The sequence below is a fragment of the Suillus paluster genome, assembly GCF_016628075.1.
Source record: "Suillus paluster strain FC165 chromosome Unknown EDB91scaffold_61, whole genome shotgun sequence".
NCBI lineage: Eukaryota > Fungi > Basidiomycota > Agaricomycetes > Boletales > Suillaceae > Suillus > Suillus paluster.
Genome location: NW_024537621.1, coordinates 187953 through 209198, shown reverse-complemented (window position 1 = coordinate 209198; position 21246 = coordinate 187953). Strand labels below are relative to the sequence as shown.

General features: G+C 47.3%; 6 protein-coding genes across 6 annotated transcripts; 4 read left to right on the top strand and 2 right to left on the bottom strand.

The window, feature by feature from the left end:
* Positions 1-289: 289 nt before the first annotated feature.
* EDB91DRAFT_1305077 (uncharacterized protein) lies at positions 290-1757 on the top strand (the record flags this gene model as incomplete). Its single annotated transcript, XM_041325027.1, has 5 exons — positions 290-474; positions 629-826; positions 966-1531; positions 1552-1566; positions 1618-1757. 5 exons carry the CDS (start codon positions 290-292, stop codon positions 1755-1757), a joined length of 1104 nt encoding a protein of 367 aa, XP_041173696.1.
* A 1815-nt stretch (positions 1758-3572) lies between these two features.
* EDB91DRAFT_1305076 (WD40-repeat-containing domain protein) lies at positions 3573-5579 on the top strand (the record flags this gene model as incomplete). Its single annotated transcript, XM_041325026.1, has 6 exons — positions 3573-4514; positions 4645-4824; positions 4885-5061; positions 5109-5213; positions 5289-5414; positions 5475-5579. 6 exons carry the CDS (start codon positions 3573-3575, stop codon positions 5577-5579), a joined length of 1635 nt encoding a protein of 544 aa, XP_041173695.1.
* A 2507-nt stretch (positions 5580-8086) lies between these two features.
* On the bottom strand, positions 8087-9435 carry EDB91DRAFT_1084945 (uncharacterized protein; the record flags this gene model as incomplete). Its single annotated transcript, XM_041315831.1, has 7 exons — positions 8087-8223; positions 8404-8421; positions 8652-8814; positions 8873-9016; positions 9081-9185; positions 9234-9367; positions 9405-9435. 7 exons carry the CDS (start codon positions 9433-9435, stop codon positions 8087-8089), a joined length of 732 nt encoding a protein of 243 aa, XP_041173694.1.
* Positions 9436-12629: 3194 nt separating this feature from the next.
* On the top strand, positions 12630-13708 carry EDB91DRAFT_1084944 (uncharacterized protein; the record flags this gene model as incomplete). The annotated part of the gene is made up of 6 exons (XM_041315830.1): positions 12630-12759; positions 12807-12829; positions 12956-13102; positions 13167-13287; positions 13431-13533; positions 13600-13708. 6 exons carry the CDS (start codon positions 12630-12632, stop codon positions 13706-13708), a joined length of 633 nt encoding a protein of 210 aa, XP_041173693.1.
* Positions 13709-15765: 2057 nt separating this feature from the next.
* On the top strand, positions 15766-16077 carry EDB91DRAFT_1058431 (uncharacterized protein; the record flags this gene model as incomplete). The annotated part of the gene is made up of 1 exon (XM_041314162.1): positions 15766-16077. A coding segment is annotated over one exon (312 nt), but the record flags the coding sequence as incomplete, so codon positions are not given.
* A 1353-nt stretch (positions 16078-17430) lies between these two features.
* On the bottom strand, positions 17431-17842 carry EDB91DRAFT_1252010 (uncharacterized protein; the record flags this gene model as incomplete). The annotated part of the gene is made up of 3 exons (XM_041323447.1): positions 17431-17625; positions 17678-17696; positions 17751-17842. The coding sequence occupies 3 exons, from the start codon at positions 17840-17842 to the stop codon at positions 17431-17433; spliced, it is 306 nt and encodes a 101-aa protein (XP_041173691.1).
* Between the last annotated feature and the right edge of the window lie 3404 nt (positions 17843-21246).

Genomic DNA, 21246 nt, shown 5'->3' with positions numbered 1-21246 from the left:
TTATCTTTTTGAGAAGGAGGAGAAACATCACCGAAAGTGGCACGTAGTCTGCCCGTGCTGTTGATATAGCGGATAAGTGGGGCGCTTGCTTTTGGGTTCGACAGCAGGTAGGGTAGCGAGAAGGCACGGCGGCCGAGAGTTGTCATGAGGATGTGTCGAGCTCAAGCATAGTGGGGACAAGAGAGCAGGTAGTGGATCACAGATTCCTCTATACCTTCGCAGTGTGGACAGTCAGACGTGGGACTCTTCCCGATATGAAAACATCTCTAGCTTTGTCTGTAGTGGACCTATGTCTATCGTGTACAGTGAGAGCAGTCATCATGCGGACGAAGATGAACCAGACATCCCTGAGGATGACTATGCCCCGTCGCATTCTCCATCTGTTGCACAGTCTCGCTCTCAGTCCATCGCTGCCTCTCATGCTGATTCTCGCGAGTTGCTGATATCAGGTACCAGGACTCCTCATGGAGCCTCGTGTGTGGAAGCATCTAGGAGACTGAGCGAGAACGTGCTGTGTCTACCGCATCTAAGGTCTCCACATTTGTTGTGAGCACTGTTGAGCAAGACCGGAAGATTTCAACTGCTTCTAGAGTCTCTGCTTCAACTGTCTCCCAGCATCTCCATCTAGCTGCTCCCAAATCTACGACCTCTGTTGTTTCCCAATCTGCAACCTCCACCATTTCAAATTTACCCATGCAGTCACTTCCCAGCCTCCCCCTGCAGCTGCCTCCCAACCTACACCTCCAGTTACTGTCGAAACCCACAGACGGAAGGCTGAACCTGTTAAAGACAATGGGAAGGGGGGGAAAAGACCCCTAAGGCCACCGTACCTCCTTCCTGATTGACCCGACTGACACTACCGTGTGCAAGAGTCCATGCCAGCTAGCAAAAACCCTTACATCTGTCTGGGGCTCTGCCTCCAAGGTGAATACGTCTGGAGTCTCACTACTCGTTCAACCATCTAGATCTCTCAAGGCAACGACACCCAAGAATGAAGCTCCCCTCCGCTGTCTCGCAAAGCCATGCCAAAGACTGGACGTTAAGTTTTCAGAGTCACCCATGCCTGCACTTCGGGAAGCCCAGTACTCGTTGCTTCTCAATATCGCCCCTGAAATATTTCACGAGATAACGAGAGAGCTCTCAGTTGAGATTGCACAAGAGACAAGTGTGGAGGGCCCTCCATCGTCTACCATGCCGGCAGACACTGTTCCTCTCGAGTTCATCTCTACAGAAGCTCTCAGGGACCTTGTCATGATTGCAGAGGTTTCTGAGGTGTCTGCTGAGCAGTCCACGGAGATAACTCTTACCGTCACAGAGACGCAATCCAATGATCTGGGTATTGACATTTCTGTGCCCGCACTCGAGCTCAATTTCACATCGGGAGCACCAGCTGAATCAGCTGATGACACTGGTGATGGTGGTTGGGGCATTGATGATAGTTGGAATTCCACTCAAGTGAAGGAGGCGGTCAGTTCTACCCCCACCTGGGGTTCCTCTGGTGGAATTCGTACCCGCATTGCATTACCTACTTGTATGTACATAGATCACTAGCGCTGTACCTACATAGTAAGTATACAAATACAAATTCTCGCTAGCTTTCTCCCGAGTGCATTGCAGGATATCTGTATATTGCCGACATCGGAAACACACTCAGACGGCAGCCTAAGGGAATCTATGCATTGCAGAATAGCGCAGCAAAAATGACGCATCATGACGATGCCTCCGCCAGATACTTGTGCGACAATCATCCAATCTGAATGACAATCGGCATCCACAAGGGCATCGTCTGCCTCCGAGGTTGCAGATCCTCGTAGATACTACTGTAGTAGTACATTGTTAGACCTCCACGGACAAAGACCTCACTAACAATTGACACAGCTCACACCCTCTGCCTTCTCCAATCTCGCATTCAGTTGGGCGTGGAGGGTGCCATCGGCTGCGAGATAGGAAGTGTTACTGTGTAGTTCTGAGTGTTAGCATCAGTCTCTGCATCGAGGGGACATGTGAAAGAGGGGTTAAATGGCGAGATGGGAGAAACGCAACAGAGAAGGAGGGAAGGACAAAGCAGAGAATGAAATGGGAGGAACAAAGCAGAGTAGCGAACGGGACAGAACCAAAAGAACATAGAACACCAAATGAAATACTCACTCCCACCTCAGACCATCAATCAGCACCCCAATCAGCACATTCATGTAGTGTGTGCCTTCCTCAGATCACATGGCGGGATGGGGAAGTTGGCTAGATTTGGATGAGCTGGAGTATGATGTTGTAGGTGATTGATGGGAGGAGAGAGAAATATCAAAAACATATTGTCAGACTGCATAACATAACAAAAACAAAACTCACCTAGTAGTAGTAACCCGCCCAAGGTTCAGCACACTGAATACAGATCCATCAGATGTGCAGGATCGTGAGAGGAGGTTTTATAGGGCATGTAGGAGTGGTAGGAGTCGAGGCAAGGGCCTGATGTGAGGATGAAAATGAGGGACGGGCGCCTTCAGTGGGAGGTTGGGGCTGGGGAAGATAAGGAAAGCAAATCCAGTATTAAGGACAATGCAGAGGCACGTGAGGAAGGACAGAACACATCATGGACAAGTCTTTCATCTACAAAGGTGGGCGGGCAGTGCTCCATGAGGCTGAGTGCGACTTGCCAGGCTCCGCTTCCTGCAATACGAGCGGAGAAAGAACTGGATGAGAGTGAGAGTGAGGTGAAGAATATATGTGTCCTATCGGAAGTGGTGAGTGATGAAGAAGAATGAAAATGAGGCTCACCCGGGCAATAAATGTCATGCCGACCACCCCAGCCATGCGTATTCATTTTTGCCAGAGATGAATTGTAATAGACACGCTGAAGGCTGCTTCGCCATGAACTTCAATGTTATCTGTAGATGTCAAGCCTAGAACGAGGGGGTCTAGACCCTTTGCATCAGTAGAATACAAAGCAAAAACGGTGCACTCACTTGGTCTGAGAGTCTGAGTTAGAAACGGGAGCTCTCCCCTGCGTAGTTTCCCAAACAAGACCTAATCACCACTCGCAAGACAAGCAAGGCGGATGTCTGCAATGAACACATAGTTGAGTGAACCTGCGTAGCGGAGCATGCCAGGGAGGATGTTGGTGTGGTGAGCGTCTGTCCGTCAAAGGTAGGGTGTTGGAGGAGGGCCAAGAAAGATGAGGGAGATAGGGCATATACACCTGAGGCAATGGTGTGCGCAGCAGCAAAGCAGTCAGATGTGGTGATGGATGGGGAAGAAACGAGATTGTGGAGGAGAGAGGACACTTTGGCGGGTTTGGTGGGTGCAAGCATTAGGAAGTAAGGATAACCATGAACTTGTCATTGATGACGACAAGGAAGCTGAGCCATGTAGATGCTGGCCAAGTGTATGTGGGTCCTTTCATACGTTTTGAGCAAACATGTAAATCCAGAATGTAAGTACATAAATGCAGTAAAATAGTTGAAAGAAGAAAAAAAACTGTACATGCGCGAGGCTCTATAGGTCTCAGAGCAAGACGTCCATAATCCCTTTGCCCAAATTCACCTTGACCACATTCCACACCACAAAGCTCCGGTAAAATGTCCCAGCTCATTCCAAGCACTACACCCCTTCGAGTTTTTCAAAATCATACAGCCAACATATGGGCTGTAGCAGTTTTTCCCAATAGACAACGAATGGTCACAGCCTCCCACGACAAGACACTTCTTCTTTGGGATTTGAAGACAGGTATAGTGTTGAAGAAAATGGAGGGACATCGCGTCGGCGTAGACGGATTGGTGGTGTCACGAGATGGGCAGATGATAGCAAGTGGTGATGATGACGGGATGCTCATCGCCTGGCACAGGGAAACTGGGGAATCTCTCACCCAGGCCATCAAAGCTCACTCCAATATAATCTGGGCGTTGGACTTTTCTCCCGATGGTACTGTGCTTGCCACTGGTTCAGATGACGAAACAACCAAGCTATGGAGCACCAAAACATGGCAAATTCAAGGAAATCCAATCAAGTGCAGTGCCATGGTCTTGTGTGTTTGGTATTTGCCTTCTGGTGAACTTCTTGCCGTCGCAACATCCAGCAATATCGAAATTTATAATCCAGGCACGTCTCAACGCATCTCGACAGTCAAGGGTCACACAGGAGACAACTTGTCACTTGTGTGGACGCCTGATGGCACACGTCTTCTCTCAGCAGGCGATGACAACGATCCCAACATCCGCGAGTGGAATACATCCACCTGGAAGCAGGTCGGTGATCCCTGGACTGGTCACACTGATTGTATCTTGGCTATTGCCATTCATCCTGCGGGCACCCATCTCACTTCTGCATCTACAGACAAGCACGTCCGTCTCTGGCGGCTCTCAGATCGACAAACCATCGCCATCTTCAAGCACTCAAATGGACCGTCATGTGTCACTTTCTCCATGGATGGAAAACATATCCTCAGTGGAGGTCAAGATAAAGTAATTTCAGAGTGGGAAGCACCCAAGGACACTTGGTCAGAGGAAGCTCTGGCGTTAAAGGTACTTTCCTGTTGATCTCTCTACATTCACTATCTCATCTCGCTTTTTTTCCATTCCAAGACTCGGGACTCTGACTCACAGGCACGTTTACACCCTTAACTCATGATGTAATTCAAACATTCTCGTGCAGATCCTCGCCATCACTATGACTGTCCACAAAGCTTGCATCACGGGGGACTTGGCTGTGGCTGAAAAGATACTTATGCAAGAGATCAACACCGATGCCAACAACAACACTTCCTACGCCAACCGCTCGCTCATTATGGCACGCAAACTCGACTGGGACCGCGCGCTTCAAGATGCAATCAAGGTGGCAACGACCCGTCATCCCACGCTGATCATGGACTAACATTAATATTGATCGTGACAGTCTCTCAGCATTCGACCCTCATTGACAGGCTATCTTGCAAAAGGTGTCGCCCTTTGCAGGAAACAGCAGGTCTCGGATGCGACGACAGCATTCAACCTCGCATTCAACCTCGCATTCGCGTTCATGTTCACAGCAGACGGATATTCAAAGAAAACTCATTTCCTTTTCTTAATCAAGGTATGTAAATTTTCGATTCAGACGCCGTTCTTCATTTCGATTTCCAGGCCATCGCATTGTTCAATGAAAATCACCACAAAGAAGCAATGCAGCCCATCCAAGAGCCAGTCACCCGTCCTAATCCCAATCCTCTCGCTTCTCGTGTCGTGGAAGTAAGTATCATGCACACATGTTCGTGTCATCACTAATTTTTCTCTGCTTCACCTCAGGCCTATTTGTGAGTCCAGCTGGGAATTATTGCTACGGATGGTGCCCTTCACAAAGAAGCTGCTGATCATTTCACAGCAGCCATGAATACTGGCACTTTCTTTGCTACATTGGACATTCATTCTATGTATGAGGACTTTGTCATGGTACGTTAATCTACCTACCGCGACATTCTTTCTCTTATGCTCACATATATGCTTCTGCAGCTTTTTGGCTGGAACCTCAAGTCATTGTGGCAAATCGCAAACCAGCAATGCTACCATGCACTCTTTCGGGCAGGTCAATTTGGAGAAGCCCTCGAGGCATACTGATACATGATGGACATGAGCAATGAGACCACGAAGGCCATCTTCCTTGCTTGGGTCAAGAGTATGTCTCCAGTAATGTTACCCGTGCTACAATGCTTACACTTTCACTCAGCTCTCAATGAACAATGAAGCGCACCCTGTTCCACACACGAAGATACCGCCATCGTAGCGAGCGGTCCTTGTCTTGGTGCCATTCTCATTTTTACCTTGACTTGATACTGATCTTGCACTTTGTAATCATATCGTATGCTAGCTCATAATACAACATTAATAGGTCGAACACTACTGCAAAGCTCACTGTATCATCAGCCCCATTCACCGACTATCTCTCTTTGGATCCTTCGGCCACCCTGCTGTCTCAGCCATACAGTGACCTTCAAACTCTCAATTTCAGCGGTCAGCATCTCAATCGCATCCAACCCCATCAGGTCGCTGTGATATTTTTCTCCCATCTATGACCTGATAAACAGTCCCCGTGAACTGTTCAGCATCTCCTTCAAACAGTGTGCCGACACAGGTGGGGAGGCTTGTGAGCGTGAACAGGAGGTTCCATGTAGCACCCTGATTAGCAGGTGGCTGAAACCTCAAGGACATGGGGTGACTCATACGGATGGCCACGCTCTGTTAAGGATATAACTCTCAACCTTAGCCGTCAGCATCTCAAGCGCCGCACAAATCGAGTATTATACCTTGTCACCTATGAACCAAACCTTCTATAACTCAAGAGGCAATCAATGAATTCAAGACCTTGTACAAGTTACACATTGTGCGGCTGATCTGCCAATCAATCACCTCCGAAATTCGCTTCACGAAGGAGTATCAGTGATAGAAAGCGTTGACCAAGAGGATACATGAATCAACAAGGGTTACTGTGGTGCTGATCACGACGCTGAAAGTGATGTCATCTTCAACTGCTATTCTGAGGCAGATTTCGATTGAATGAATAAGGTTGACAAGTGTCGGAAAAGTTCCACACAGATATGATAAATTCAGGTCATCATAGGCGACGTGGTGCTATTAAATTGCAGTCCTGTCAGGTCAGACCGGCCTCATCAAATTACCTGAAACACGACCACCACTTCGAAGTCAGTGCTCAGCAAGGAGTCGACACTTAGCCTCAACCCTGCATCAACTACTTACACAAGCCTCGCCTCTAGCTGTGCTTGTAAACTGCCATCAGGCGTGATGTGCGTGAATGTGCTGTGAACTAACGTTGATATCTATTACCTCAGCTTCCCATCGCATATTGAGAGAGTAGGTGGAGCAAGGCAAGTCGAAACACTTAGTCAAGCCGGAATGAATTGGTTCTCCTGATAGTGCATACAATAGCATGTAAAGCCATAGAGGAAAAGATTATCGAGCTACATAAAATACGACACATACTGCTGATCGAAAAAAGCTCGCCTTCGTTGTCAATCGCAACAATAGCCTTGCCCGCACAAAAAACGGAGCACTGATACACGCCCACCCTTTCCCAGAGAAGCAGGCTTCAACATTGTGAGATGCTTCTTGGGTTTGAGGCGTGACCTTATCCAATGCAAGGGTTAACATATGCGATGTCAAAGAGGACGACAACATTGAGTGAAGGACAAACAAATCTGGACCAGCGTAGTGGGGTACACAGGAGGCAGAGGTGCTGTTTGCGGAGATTTCTGTGCATGTGCATGCACACCGGAGGATATTGCAGGGCGTGAGGAGGGAGAAGGTAAGTGCGCGTGCGCTTGGCCATCATAGTTGAAGTACCACATCCCCGTTTCGTCCTTTGTGCAGCACACTCCATTTTCAAAACCGTAGCCTCTCTCTCCTCCCATGAAACTTGCCCTGTGTATGTGCCCTTTTGGCGGGGCAAGCTCTTTCTTTCCTGATGAACGTGGACATAGAGAGGGCGCCCAGGAGAAGGAAGGGGAAGAAGTCAATCAGTGACAACTGCCGCATGCACGTTGATTGGGATACTGTGCTCGAGAAGGGAAAGTGAAATGTGTCATGGTTACTGAACTTGGAGTTAGGTTGTGGACGATCAGGTGAAGAGGGTTAGAGAAAATACACGGCCTGTGAGGCAAAGGATGTTAGTGCACTTGTCATGTTTTCTTGTTGATAAAGAAGATGACAAGAACTGGGGGAAGGATCAAAGCAGGAATGGGGAAGTGGTTAGAGCAGGAGAAGAGAATATTCACCAGATGCAACGAACACGCTTCCGAGCGTACATATACATTTTTGTTACATTGTGATATTAAGGGTTGCAGCAAAAGTGTTATTGGCGCCTTCTTGAACACACACGTCATCTAGAGCACGGACTGAACTTGTCAATGTAGACACTTCAGAATGTTGGTATGACACATTTGAAAAAGGGTTGTCCTTTGCCTCAAATCCCTATTACAGCCCAGTTTTTAAATTCACCCTGACTGGCTTGCTATTTGTGTTCCTTTCGTAGGACTGGTCGTGGTCAGCGTTTAGAAACTGACTCTGGTTAACTGCAATTCTGTGAGGTTCAATTCGACAAGTAGTCGCCATTACCCTGGACGTTCCTTGTTTTGGCTGTGTGGCGATTCGTACTTCTGTGATGGCAACCCCTTCGTTCTGTCATCCACACTAAGCATTGCGAGCTTCGCCATTTGGAGTCTCGTGTGCTCGTGGCGTGTCCCGGAGCCTGGGATATGTATGGTTTTGCAATGGCCTTGTAGAGATATATCAGAATTGTGTGTTTTGAATTACTTACTAGTCTCGTAGTCAGACCTTGAACAAAGGAAGTTGAACGTACTTACTACTTAGTACCCTTTTCCCGAGGTTGTTTGGCAAAAGCCTTGAATCCAAACAACCACAAACTCACATAAAAGATGCATCCCGTCTGCAGTAGGTTTCGAGGGACTTGCTTATTTTGTATTATGAACTAGCATATGATACAAGTACAAGGATCTCTGTATAGAGCTGAGGTACACATCAGAACAGCGGAAAGATCTCTGTTTCAAGGACCCCAGCATCAAGCTTCATGTATGGCGTAGAGTGCACTTCATTGTCCATTGAGAGCTGAGGGAAAGGGTGAGTATCGTAGCATGGGTAACATTACTAAAGACATACTTTTGACCCAAGCAAGGAAGATGGCCTTCATAGTCTCATCACTCATGTCCATCATGAGCCGGTACGCTTCCAGGGCTTCACCAATTTGACCTGCCTGAAAGAGTGCATGGTAGTGTTGCTGGTTTGCGATTTGCCATAATGGCTTGAGGTCCCAGCCAAAAAGCTGCACAAGCATGCAGTTGAGCATAAAAATTATGTTTGGTTGTGGCATATCAACTTACCACGACAAAGTCCTCGTACATGGAATGAATATCAAACTTGGAATAGAAAATGCCAGCGTTGACAGCTGCTGTAAAGTAGTCAGCGGCTTCTTTGTGAAGGGCACCGTCCATAGCGATAGTTCCCAACTGGACTCGTAAATATGCCTGATGTGTGAAGAAAAGTCAGTGAGGACATGAACCTGTGCTCATATGAGTGCACAATACTCACTTCCACGATATGAGAAACAAGTGGATTGGGATTGGGATGGGTAGTAAGCTCTTGGATAGGCAGCATTGCCTCTTTGTGGTGATTTGCATTGAACAATGCGATGGCCTGAAAATCGTAAGGACACATAGTGTACGAATTGAAAAATTTACAGACCTTGATTAAGAACAAGAGGTGGGTCGTTTTCGAATCTCCATCTGCGAACGTGAACGTGAACGTGAGGTCGAATGCTTTCATCGCGTCCCAGAGCTGCTGGTTCGCGCAGAGGGCGATACCTTTGGCAACACAGCCTGTCAACGAGTGATGTATGCTGAGGGACTATGTCACGATCCAAAGTTAGCACATTCCAAGGGGACATGATGAGTTATTGTCACCTTGGTTGCATCCTGAAGTGCACAGTCCCAGTCGAGTTTGCGTGCCATCATGAGCGAGCGATTGGCATAAGAGTTATGGTTGTTGGCATCAGTGTTAAGACTGTGCTCAGGGATAAAGCGGAGTCTGAGGGGCTTGGCTTCAGCTCGTACGCTGCACCCCTTACCCGAGTATGTGCCCCTAATTTCAGAGTGTAGTCTGACATGAGTTCTATGAGCTCCGACAGGACATCGGAGCGGAGGTCCTCTGAAGGAGGACCGACGGACTACTAGGTGAGCGCAGGAAAGTCGGGCGGGGGTTGTTCTGCCCGACAGGAGGGAAGCGGAAGACTACTGTGGTCGGGACCAACAGTAGAAGCGGAGCGGAAGGAACTGCTTTGGACAAAGTCCAAAGCAGAGCGGAATGGAGGGGATGGATGTGAGAGTGTGGGGTCTAGTTCCGACGCACGGGAAGTCAGAGGAGTGGAGGGACGGGGGAGCAGGGGAATGAGGGAATGGGGGAATGGGGGAACGGCAGAACGGAGGATCGGGGGAACGGAGGATTGGAGGAATAGAGGAATGGAGGATTGGAGGGTGGCTGACCTAGGGAGTCAATCCCCTAGGCCGGCTTAACAGGAGTTGACTAGGATCAGGCCCAAGTCAAAGAACAGAAGAGCAGGGCTTAGAAAAGGTAATATTCAGACTGTGTATCTACAGACAAATGTACATATGTTTATATACTCTAAGTGATGAGAATAGCATAGCAGAAGGCTATGTGCTGAGTGTATAGGATTACAATAGGATGACTGAGACAGATGATAATAAGGCTCGGGGAACAGGTTGTACGCGACGGATCAGAATCGCTAGGGTATAGGGATTACCAGTGATCCGAAAAGCGGAACTATGATACTAAATGGGGATAGGACCAGTTGAGTGGTTCCTAGTCTAGGAGTGGACCAGTGAGGCAGTCAGATGGACTAATAGTCGGGTGGGGGAATACGAGCGGAACTGAAGGATCTGCATGGGTCGGAAAAGCGGAGGGAGTAGGAATAGGATTGGGCGGACCGATAGGGCGGAGGAGTGGAACCCCAGATAGGGTCGGATGGAAGGGGTATGGGGTCGGAGGATATAGGGGTAGTGTCGGAAAAGCGGAACGGGGTCGGGCGGAGGTAGCAGGGCTAATCCTGCTGAGATGCACTTTGTGCATTGTTGGGGAAGGAGGAATGGAGTGGATGGGGAAACAGGGGGTCGGACCAGGGGTGGGGATGTTTACAGGTGGTATTGGAGGTGCTCGGATCCAGTATATGACAATCAGCATCAATCTCTTGTGTGAGTATCTCTTCCACCGCAGACAAGTCCCCCGCGATGCATGCATTGCGGATGGTTGTGGTGATAGTGAGGATCTGCATATAAATGCTCACATTACATTATATGAGTTAAGGGTGACAACATGCCTTTGAATTAGAGTCTCAGGTCTTGGGATGAAAAAGCTGTGAGATGAGATGGTGAAGTGACGGGAAATCAACAGGCAAGTACCTTTGGCATCATCATCTCAGGAGCTTCCTCTGGCAAAGCATCTTTGGGTACCTGCCACTCTGAGATCATCATATCCTTGCCTCTGCTCAGGATGTGCTTTCCGTCGATAGAGAAAGTGATGCAAATAAGCGGGGCTGAATGCTGGTAGATGGCAATGGCTTGTCCATCTGGGAGTCGCCAGAGACAGACTTGCTTGTCAGAAGATGCCAAAGCAATGAGTGTGCCCGCAGGATGAATGTCAATGGCCCAGATATAGCTAGTATGTCCTTTCCAAGGATCACCGACCTGCTTCCAAGTGGAAGCATCCCACTCCTGTATGCTGGGATCGTCGTCATCGCCTGCTGAGAGAAGATGTGTGCCATCAGGCGTCCACGCAAGTAACCAGTTCTATCCTGTGTGACCCTTGAATGTTGAAACGCGTTGACACATGCGTGAATTATAAATCTCGATATTGCTGGATGTTGCGATGGCAAGAAGTTCACCAGAAGGCAAATACCGAACACACAAGACCATGGCACTGCACTTGATTGGATTTCCTTGAATTTGCCATGTTTTGGTGCTCCATAGCTTGGTTGTCCAGACTGTTGAACCAGTGGCAAGCACAGTACCATTGGGAGAAAAGTCCAACACCTAGATCCGCTCGGAGTGGGCATTGATAGGTTGGGTGAGTGATTCCCCAGTTTCTCCATGCCAGACGATGATCTCTCTGTCATCATCACCGCTTGCTATCACCTTCCCATCCCTTGATACCACTAATGCCCACAACTCACTGTGATACCCTTCCATCTTCTTCAACACTGCACCTGTCTTCAAGTCCCATAGATGAAGTGTCTTGTCATACAAGCCCATGACCATCTGACATCTATCGGGGAAAACTGCTGCAGTGAGTATGCTGCCTATATGATCTTTAAAAACTCAAAGGGGGGCAGTGTTTGGACTAAGCTGCAACATTTTTCTGGAGCCAGATGGTATTGAAGACGGTTGAGGTGAACGTGAGTGGAGGGATTATGGGTGTCTTGCTCTAAACTGTAGAGGTGCGTTTACTGTGGGTTTCGTGCTGTTTCTCTGCATTATTATAACTTGCCTTGTGTTTCCATAGGCGCCCAGGTTGTAAGGGTTTGCTTCCATTAAGTCTGCAGCAAGAATACTCTCCGTCATCATGTTGATCTCCTCTGCCATCAGCACTATTTGCAATCTCTATTGAAACATCCATCAGGCGCCTACTATATAACTCCACCATGTTCTGCAACGCATTGAGCACATCACCAAAAGTCCCAAACCTAGATAAGGTATGCTCAGGTCTTATCATCCAGTATCAGCCTCACCACAGCCACCGTGGCCCATCAGCCCAGACCAGCCCCAGGTCATCCTAGAGTCTTGGTCAGATCATGAAACTGATTTTTTGCCCATTTGACCATCAGCTGATGCATCATGTGTCATAATGGACATATGAAAACTACTGAGCAGCCCTGAGCAATTTCTGGCACCTTATAATAGCTTATTGCAGTGGTATGGTATTATAAGCATGTATCATTCTTGTAGTACATGACATATGTTCTATACACTGATCTATGGTAATGTGAAAGTGATATAGGAAATTTGTGACGAGGAACTGCAAATGAGACAATGATGTGAGTGAATGCATGAAATTGGGAATTGTACAAGCATGACAGCAATGAACTGCAAATGGGGAGATGGCAATGAGAGTGAATATCTGAATGTGAGAGTGAATGTGCAAACTGCAGAAAATCATACAAGAGCAACCAGTGAGCAGAATTTTGGGATGGGAGACATGAGTAAGTGGATGATGCATCGGACAAGCTGGACTGTATTGTGCTATCAGATGAATATCCAGAAAAAGAGGGAGTACATACCAGAGGACACAAATTACTTTCTTCCTTCATCAGTAAATTCACACATTCCTTAGCACAGCTTATTTTGAAAATTAAAACTTATTTTTGACTTATCTATATTTATTCACTTGGCTTTTAGTTTGATAAGTCAAATAAAGAAGCACGTGGTATTCAAGTGGTGAAAAGCAGTGCAAGGCAAGATCAGATACCAAAGCCAAAACAAGCGCTGCAAGCAACATATCATTACCGATCTACCCCTAGTACTAACAATTCAAACTCTAAACTTGTCTAAACCAACATCTCGAACGCAATCTGGTATGTCCTTCAGCTCGTTGTTTGTTTGTTGATAGATGCTGGAACGACAGACAATCTATGGCGGCCTCCAAACCAAGATCAATGGACTCAAATGTGCATTGCGGGCGGGGGCAAAAGTGCTAGTGGACAGAGGCAGCGACTCGTGCACTGGCAATGGTGACTGGGATGGTTGAGGATGGTGGTGAGGGGGCAGTGGTAGTTGGGATGGTGGTAGGAGATCCTGAGGAGGTCCTGGAGCAGGTATATTTGAGTGGAGTGAATGCCTGTGTTGGGTGAGACCTGATTGGTTTTGAAACCAGTGCGCGCAGCCTGGAGCCGGTGTGGGTACAACAAGTGCAGCGGAGAGAAGTCAATCTACTACACAGTTGGGTCTTTGCTGCCTGCTGCCTCGCTTGGGAACAAGTGCGTTCGACCCTTAAGGGGATTGCTACTGGGGAATACTAGTCTCTGTCTAAAACGACCCTACAGGATGAAAGATCCACAAAAGCAGATGAAGCGGATAGGATGCGAAACATACAGATTCGTCAGATGGAGCGGATGGCACTTGCAGATCGGACGGGATGCGAATCAAAGTTGAAGGAAGTTCATTAAAGGTTAGATGGATAGTGAGTATAAGTCAAAGCGATCTTCTGGTAGGGTGCAGGAAAAGTGGGAGAAAGTTACATGCAGTAAGTATTTTTTGAAACCCTCCATGCTTATAGGGTACAGTATTTTCAAGGAACATAGATACATAGGTAGCGAGTCTAGACCGTGCCATAAGCTATCCGAAAAATACTGGAGTGTGAGAGGATATGTCTGTGTTCAGTCAGTAACAAGAAAATGCGTGTGAGTACGTACCAATGAGGTAGAATGGACATGGACAGGATGGATGCGGCGGATGCGCGAGCTATAGGGGGAGATCTGAAGGTATCCGCATGTCATCCGAAAAGCGGATGGGTATTGGATGGAATGGATAGGTGTTGGATGGACATCGGATGGATGCCTGATGCATCGGAAAAGTGGTGGATACGAGCCTAGCGTAGGGATACTCCCTACACCGGGCATGGAAGCTGAAGTAGGTGGTGAGCACGGCAGGGAGGTATATATGTGCTATAAGCCAAGTTGGTGTTGACAGTCGAAGAGGATTTCTGAAGGCAAACAACAAATTCGGACTGGCACCAATGTGACCAAATGTTAGGTACTGTGCCAGCTCAGGAAGCAGAGGGGTTGGGGCTTGGCTTCAGCTCTTGCGCTGCGCCCTTAGCCGAGTACGTGCCCCAAATTTGGAGCGGGTCCAACATTGTCCGACAATAGGATGAGTGGACCGCTTAGGTCCGCTTTGAGGGTCGGGAGGTAAGTGCTACTAGCAGTGGGCCAACTAGGAGTGGAGCGGAGAAGGCGGAGGATAATGCGGAAGGGGGAAAGGAGCAGGGGGAATACTTGATAGGGGTGGAGAAGTAAGGAGAAGACTTAGAGCACGGCTCTAAGTCGGAGCGGAGGGTCAGAGGTGACAACAAGGTGAAACTTGTGTCCAGAGGAGGCAGGGTCCTACTGAGAATCCTCACAAGTAGAAACTGCGAGAAGACAAGTAATATTAAGACTGAGGAAAATATCTAAGTATGAGGCAGTGGTCAGGATAACTATGTTGTAAAGCTATGTACCAAGGATATAATTTGTAAGTACTTACACAGGCGAAGACATAAGTCGGAGCAGATATCAATATGTACACGTTGGATCAGTGATAGAGCGGTAAGAGGAATTACCAGTGATCCGGAAGTAAGGGTCTATGTACCGAAGGGGGAAGTATATATCTAAAAGGGGAAAGCAGTTCCAGTTGAATGGAGATGTTATGGAAGGGGACCAGTTGGGCGGTTGAGCAGATGCATAGGGGCGGATGCGGATGATGATTGGACGGAGCAGAGGATGGATGGAGCAGAGGTGGTTGGAAAGCAGAGCGGATATTAATATCAGAGCAGTCGGATCAGGTATATGACAGTATGTCAGCTTGGTGAGGGTCAATGTAGATATTTATTCAGAGTCAGCTTAGACTACAATTTTTGAAGAATGGTGACAAAACATACCTTGTTGTGAGCTACCATCACCCTCAAATTTCTTTAGCCTCCCAAACCCTCCATTGATACCATGCCCGCCATATGAGTAGTCGTGGTGCCTTACTCACACCTATCGATACTCCCGATGCTGGGGCCAATGACATGTTGGATCTTTTTACAACCCTGTTTGCAGACGACGAATTAACCGATTCAGTTGAGCACTCTCAAGTACTCGCTTGTATGTCAAAATTAAAGGCTGCTCAGGTGAGTCCAACCATCTAGTTTATTTCCATGTGCTAACCGCATTTCCAGGGTGTCAAAATTTCTCGGAAGGTCTCAGAGAATTCTCTACTTCAAATGAAGTTAGCCCATTGCAATGCCAATCTGGCACCCAAGCAGCTCGACCCAATTGAGCCTGATGAGAGACCTTTCAGTCTGAGCTCATCATTCAGGTTCTTGTACAGCACGCAAGCACCACTTGGGGCGCTATTGACAGCCATCACACAACAACGCATGCAAAAGGCACTCTCAGTCTTTGCACTGCAGTGGCATGTATTTTCCCCCCCTCTCTTCACAGCACAGCTAATTATTTCCTGTGTTTCAGGTGGAACGTGCCATCTGCCTTATCGCTTCTGAGACCCTTGTCAGTGAATTAGAGGTGAACAGTAGAGGCAAGGCTGTCAAGGTCCCTCACACTCTTAACAAGTCCTCAGGCAAGATCAGCGGCTCTCAAAAGGCCTTCTTGGACACCAATTTTGGTGTAATGACCAGGTGTTACATGACATCTATTAACCGCCTGCAAGAATTGGTCCTCCAGGATGTCTGGGGACAGGCGAAGGAGATCGCCTTGAAGAGGCATGGTGCACCCTCCGCTGTAGACGAAAACTCTGAGGATGAGCACATGCTCATCTTCTAGTAGTAGCACTAGTTGGTACTGTCTTTCTCATTGCCCGCATGCATCTCACTAACTAGTGTCTTCAAGTTTACTAAGTACTACTAGCCTATGGACTGCTACTACTCTTCACCGCCACTTCATACTGCTACTACTCTTTGCCGCTTTGTTAATTTGCTGCTGCTATTGCTTCTGAAACTCCTTTTTAATGTCTTTTTTTTCCGAGTCCATACTTAATCTACTTGTTGCTTGAAAATGCAATGTTTTGCGGTCATGTTTCTCTCAAAAAGTGTGATTAAGTCACAAACAAGTAGAAAATAAGTGAAATAAGTGTTATTACTTGCTGCTACTTTTGCTAGCACTTGCACTACTTACAAAGGCAAAATCATCGAAAAAAGGCCAAAATAAGGGTGGAATAAGTCACAGTCAAGAGGAGGCATCTGTTTTTTCAACTTAAAATTGCTTGTGGCAAGTTGGTGTCACCGTTCTTGCACATGACTTGTCTGCTCCTTTTTGGGAAGTTAACTGGCAGCAAGTTACCAAAAAGGAAGTTCAAGAAATATGTGAATTTACTGATGTTTGTGTTTCTTAGTAGCAGTAGTAGTAGTCTTATTTTGGCTCTTCCTGCCTTGCTTTGGAACAACTGGGCTGTCAGGTGCAGACTTGACTTTGCTGAGTGAGCTGTCACTAGTGTTGCTGCAGCTTCAGCTTAACACTGGCTTTAACCGACCTGGTACTGTGGCTTGACTGCAGCCACCTACACTGACAGCTTACATAATTTAGGTTTAGTTTAATTAATATAACCGCAGTTAGTGGCTTCAAGCTGGTTCAAGCCAGCTTGGTAAATTTAGAATTACATAGTTAATAATAGTTATACTAATAATACTACTATGTCACTAAAAATGTAAACTAAGTATTGATCTTGTCAATCCATCATCCTAGACATTGTGATAAACACATTGAAAGATAATTGAAGTACTTGCCTGACAAGATGGCACCACAGCAAGTTGTACATCAATCGTTCTGGTGTCCGATCATGCATGTATGCTGACTTTGTGCATGATCAGTGTACTTATCATGCACAAAAGACAGTTGTGGCGAGGAAGAGGGTGAGGGTGAGGGTGAGGGTGAAGGAGGAGGAAAGGGAGAAGGAGAGGGAGGCAAATACAGCCGGCACCAGACCGAGGTGGTGCCAAAAGTTGGCAGATCTCTTCAAACTGTGGCAGATTGATCATGTAAGCATTCCTAGCCCAAACATGTGCACCCAGGTGTCTGAACATGACCCCCTCAGGCTGAAACAAGATGAGAAAGATGTATGAAATGATGAACTGGGGGGCTTACTCATGTGTCATTCCTGAAGTGATAGAATTGTCCGACTTAAGGTAGATAACCCCAGAAGTCTTCATCCCCATCATTCATTGTGGCAAAGGTATCCATTCCAGGAAGCACAGGCAGGACACTAAGTTGCAGGTCAAAGTCATACCACAGATCAATTTTGGCAGGCGTGCAGAACATGTTCTCGAGCTGTTTGACAAAGCTAAGCCTGTCAGACCCACCAGATTCATTCAGCTTCTGCAGCTCACCAGTAAAGTCAAAGGACTTCTTCATATCATCAGTAACAAACCTCAATGATATGTGCCAAACTGGCGAGCATCAGCAAGTATCCAAACACAGAGTGAACCTGTCATATCCCATACCTCTGGACCCAGAACTCCAGATTCTCCCCCATGAAAGTCCAGGTCTCCATCCTTTTCTCTGTCCTGTTGTCTGCCTGGTGCTCCGCCTTCATCTCTGTACTCACTCCTATCTTCTTTTAGAATAACTGCTCTCTGGCTACTGGTTGTATACCTTTCCACTTTGCTTACTTATCTGTCTGTCTGCACTTCATTTCCGACTTCATTTCTTTGATCTGTTATACACTTACTAATAGACTTCCCACATGCTTCAGGCATAGCTTTTACTTTGCTGACTGATTACTTACATGATATCTACAGTATATAAACTCCTGAAAAACTCCAGTACTTCCTTAGTTCAAATATCATCTTAGTTCTGCTCATTCCTACTTCTCTGGACTTGAGTCTGACCTCCTGTCCACCTCTGAGTCTTAGGGTTAATCCTTAAGACTATATCTCCAGCTCTACCTTAGGGTAGTCTAACTCTGTTCTGTTTCTACTCTGGACTTGTCCGAAGTAGTCTTACTCTATTTGCTCCTAGCCTTCCGGAGTTCTGCCAAACTCCCCCTGTGTCTGACCTCTGGACTTACCTGGACTTCCCCTCTTCCCCTCTGCCTCTTGGAAATTAAGGGCATGTACTCATGTAAGGGGCGCAGCGCACAAGCTGAAGCCAAGCCCTTTGAGTCACACCTCCCTTGAACACGACCTTAACAGAACCTGTAAACATGAACAACCATCAGCCAAATAGTGAAATGTAGAATGTAACGAGTTGTGATTCTGACCTTCATAGACAGCATCAAAGCTTGGGTATGGTCTGACATAGCCCATCCTGTTAATATCATGCTAAAATTATGCTAAACTCTTATCAGACCATTGACCAGTATGAGAGAGAGCAAAAAAAATGAACATCACACCAGGTAGCTGTTAGGTACTGTGCTTGGATGGAGAAGCGGAGGGGTCAGGGCTTGGCTTCAGCTCTTGCACTGCACCCTTAGCCAAGTACGTGCCCCAAATTTGGAGTGGGACCAATGATGTCCAACAATAGGATGGGCAGACTGCTTTGGTCTGCTTTGTGGGTTGGGAGGTAAATGCTACTAGTGGTGGTCCAACTAGAAGCGGAGTGGGTGAGCAAAGTCCTATGGAGAATTCCCACTAGTAGAGACTGCAGGAAGACAAGTAATATTAAGACTGAGGAAGGTAGCTAAGTATATGGTATGTTTTATATACTTCTAAGTAGGAGGCAGTGACCAGTAGTCCATGGTATGAGGCTATGTATTGAGTATACAATTTGTAAGTATTAACACAGGTGAAAACATAAGTTGGAGCGGATATCAATATGTATGTGTCAGATCAGTAATCAAGCGGTTATAGGAAGTACTGGTGATCCAGGAAGTAAGTTTTATGTGTCAAAGGGGAAAGTATACACCTAAAAGGGGGAAGAGGTTCCAGTTGAATGGAGACAATACAGAAGGTAACTGATGAGGTGGTCAAGCAGGAGCTGTCATATACCAGATGCAACCGCTCCATTAATATTGATATCCGCTCCACTCAATCCTACACCCCTCCCACTTTCCCATCACCTCTGCTCCACCCGCCCCCCGCTTGATCCAGTCGGCTCCCACATCAGCTCCTGTGCTCCTGCTTGACCGCCTCATCGGTTACCTTCCATATTGTCTCCACTCCACTGGAACCTCTTTCCCCATTTAGGTATATTGTCATATACCAGATCCAAGCACCTCCAATACCACCTGTGAACATCCCTACCACTAGTCCGACCCCCTGTTTCCCCGTCCGCTCCATCCCTCCTTCTCTGACAATGCATGAAGTGCATCTGTTAGGTACTGTGCCGACTCAGGAGGCAGAGGGGTTGGGGCTTGGCTTCAGCTCTTGCACTGTGCCCTTAGCCGAGTACGTGCCCCAAATTTGGAGTGGGTCCAACATTGTCCGACGGTAGGACAAATGGACCACTTTGGTCCGCTTTGAGGGTCAGGAAGTAAGAGCTCCTAGTGGTGGGCTGACTAGGAGCGGGGCAGAGAAGGTGGTGTGGGTACAACAAGTGCTGCAGCGAGAATTCTAACTACTACACAGTTGGGTCTTTGCTACCTGCTGCCTCCCTTGGGAACAAGTGCATTCGACCCTAAAGGGGATTGCTACTGGGGAGTGCTAATCTCTGTCTAAGCGACCCTATTCAACCCTACCACAGGTAGGATAAGGATCCGCAAAAATGTGGAACAAGTGGAACAAGCAGAACTCACACGGAACAAGCGGAACCTGAGCGGAACTCAAGTGGAATGGAAAGGAATGAAACAGAACTCAAACAGAACTCAAACAGATAAAGCGCGGAACATACTGATTCGTCGGAACTCGCAGGCGAAGTCGAAGGAAGTATATCACAAGGTTAGATTGATAGTGGGCATAAGTCAAAGCGGTCCTCTAGTAAGGTGAAGGGAAAGTGGGAAGGTAAAAGATGGGATTCAATAAAAAAAACCCCAAGCCCTGAGTACCACTACTTAAAGGGAAGATTATTTTCAAGGAACACTGAGGTACAGGTAGTAAGTTCTCAGGAAGCAGAAGTGAAGGCAGGCAGTGCACATGGGCGCAATACTCCGGAATAGGGGTCCGTTCCATAAGGGCATGTGTCAATGTGATCCGGATAACATTAGGAACAATGGGAAGAGAGATCCAGCATACCAATGGACCTGGAAGGATGGGGACAGGACATGTGAAGGTTGTCTGATGATGCACGGGAATATCGGATAGTGCGGGCGGGTTCCAAAGGATGCGTGGGAATGTGGAACCCATTGGACGATGTGTGGGAAATGCGGAACATGCGGAATATGCGGAACTGATGTGAGATGATGTGGAAAGGACGGGGTTTTACACCTACAGTGGGGAATTCCCCACAGTGGGGAGTGATGCGGAGAGTGGATAGGAGCAGGGGAATGTTGGTAGGGGCGGGGAAGGTGGAGGATAATGCAGAGGGGCGAAGGAGGATGTTTGATAGGGGCAGAGTAATAAGGGGAGGACTTAGAGCACGGCTCTAAGTCGGAGCGGAGGGTCGGAGGGTCGGAGGTGACAACAAGTTGATACTTGTGTCCAGAGGAGGCAGGGTCCTACTGAGAATTCTCACAAGAGGTAACTGTGAGAAGACAAGTAATATTAAGACTGAGAAAAAATATCTAAGTACAGGATATGTTATATACTTCTATGTATGAGGCAGTGATCAGGATAACTAAGTAGTAAAGCTATGTACCAAGGATATAGTTTGTAAGTACTTTACATAGGCAAAGACATAAGTCGGAGCGGATATCAATATGTATGCATCAGGTCAGCGATCAGGCGGTAATAGGAATTACCGGTGATCCGGAAGTAAGGGTCTATGTACCAAAGGGGAAAGTGTATATCTAAAAGGGGAAAGAGATCCAGTTGAATGGAGAGGTTTATGGAAGGGGACCAGTTGAGTGGTTGAGTGGAAGCATAGGGGCAGAGTATGGACTTGTGGTTGGACGGAGCGGAGGAT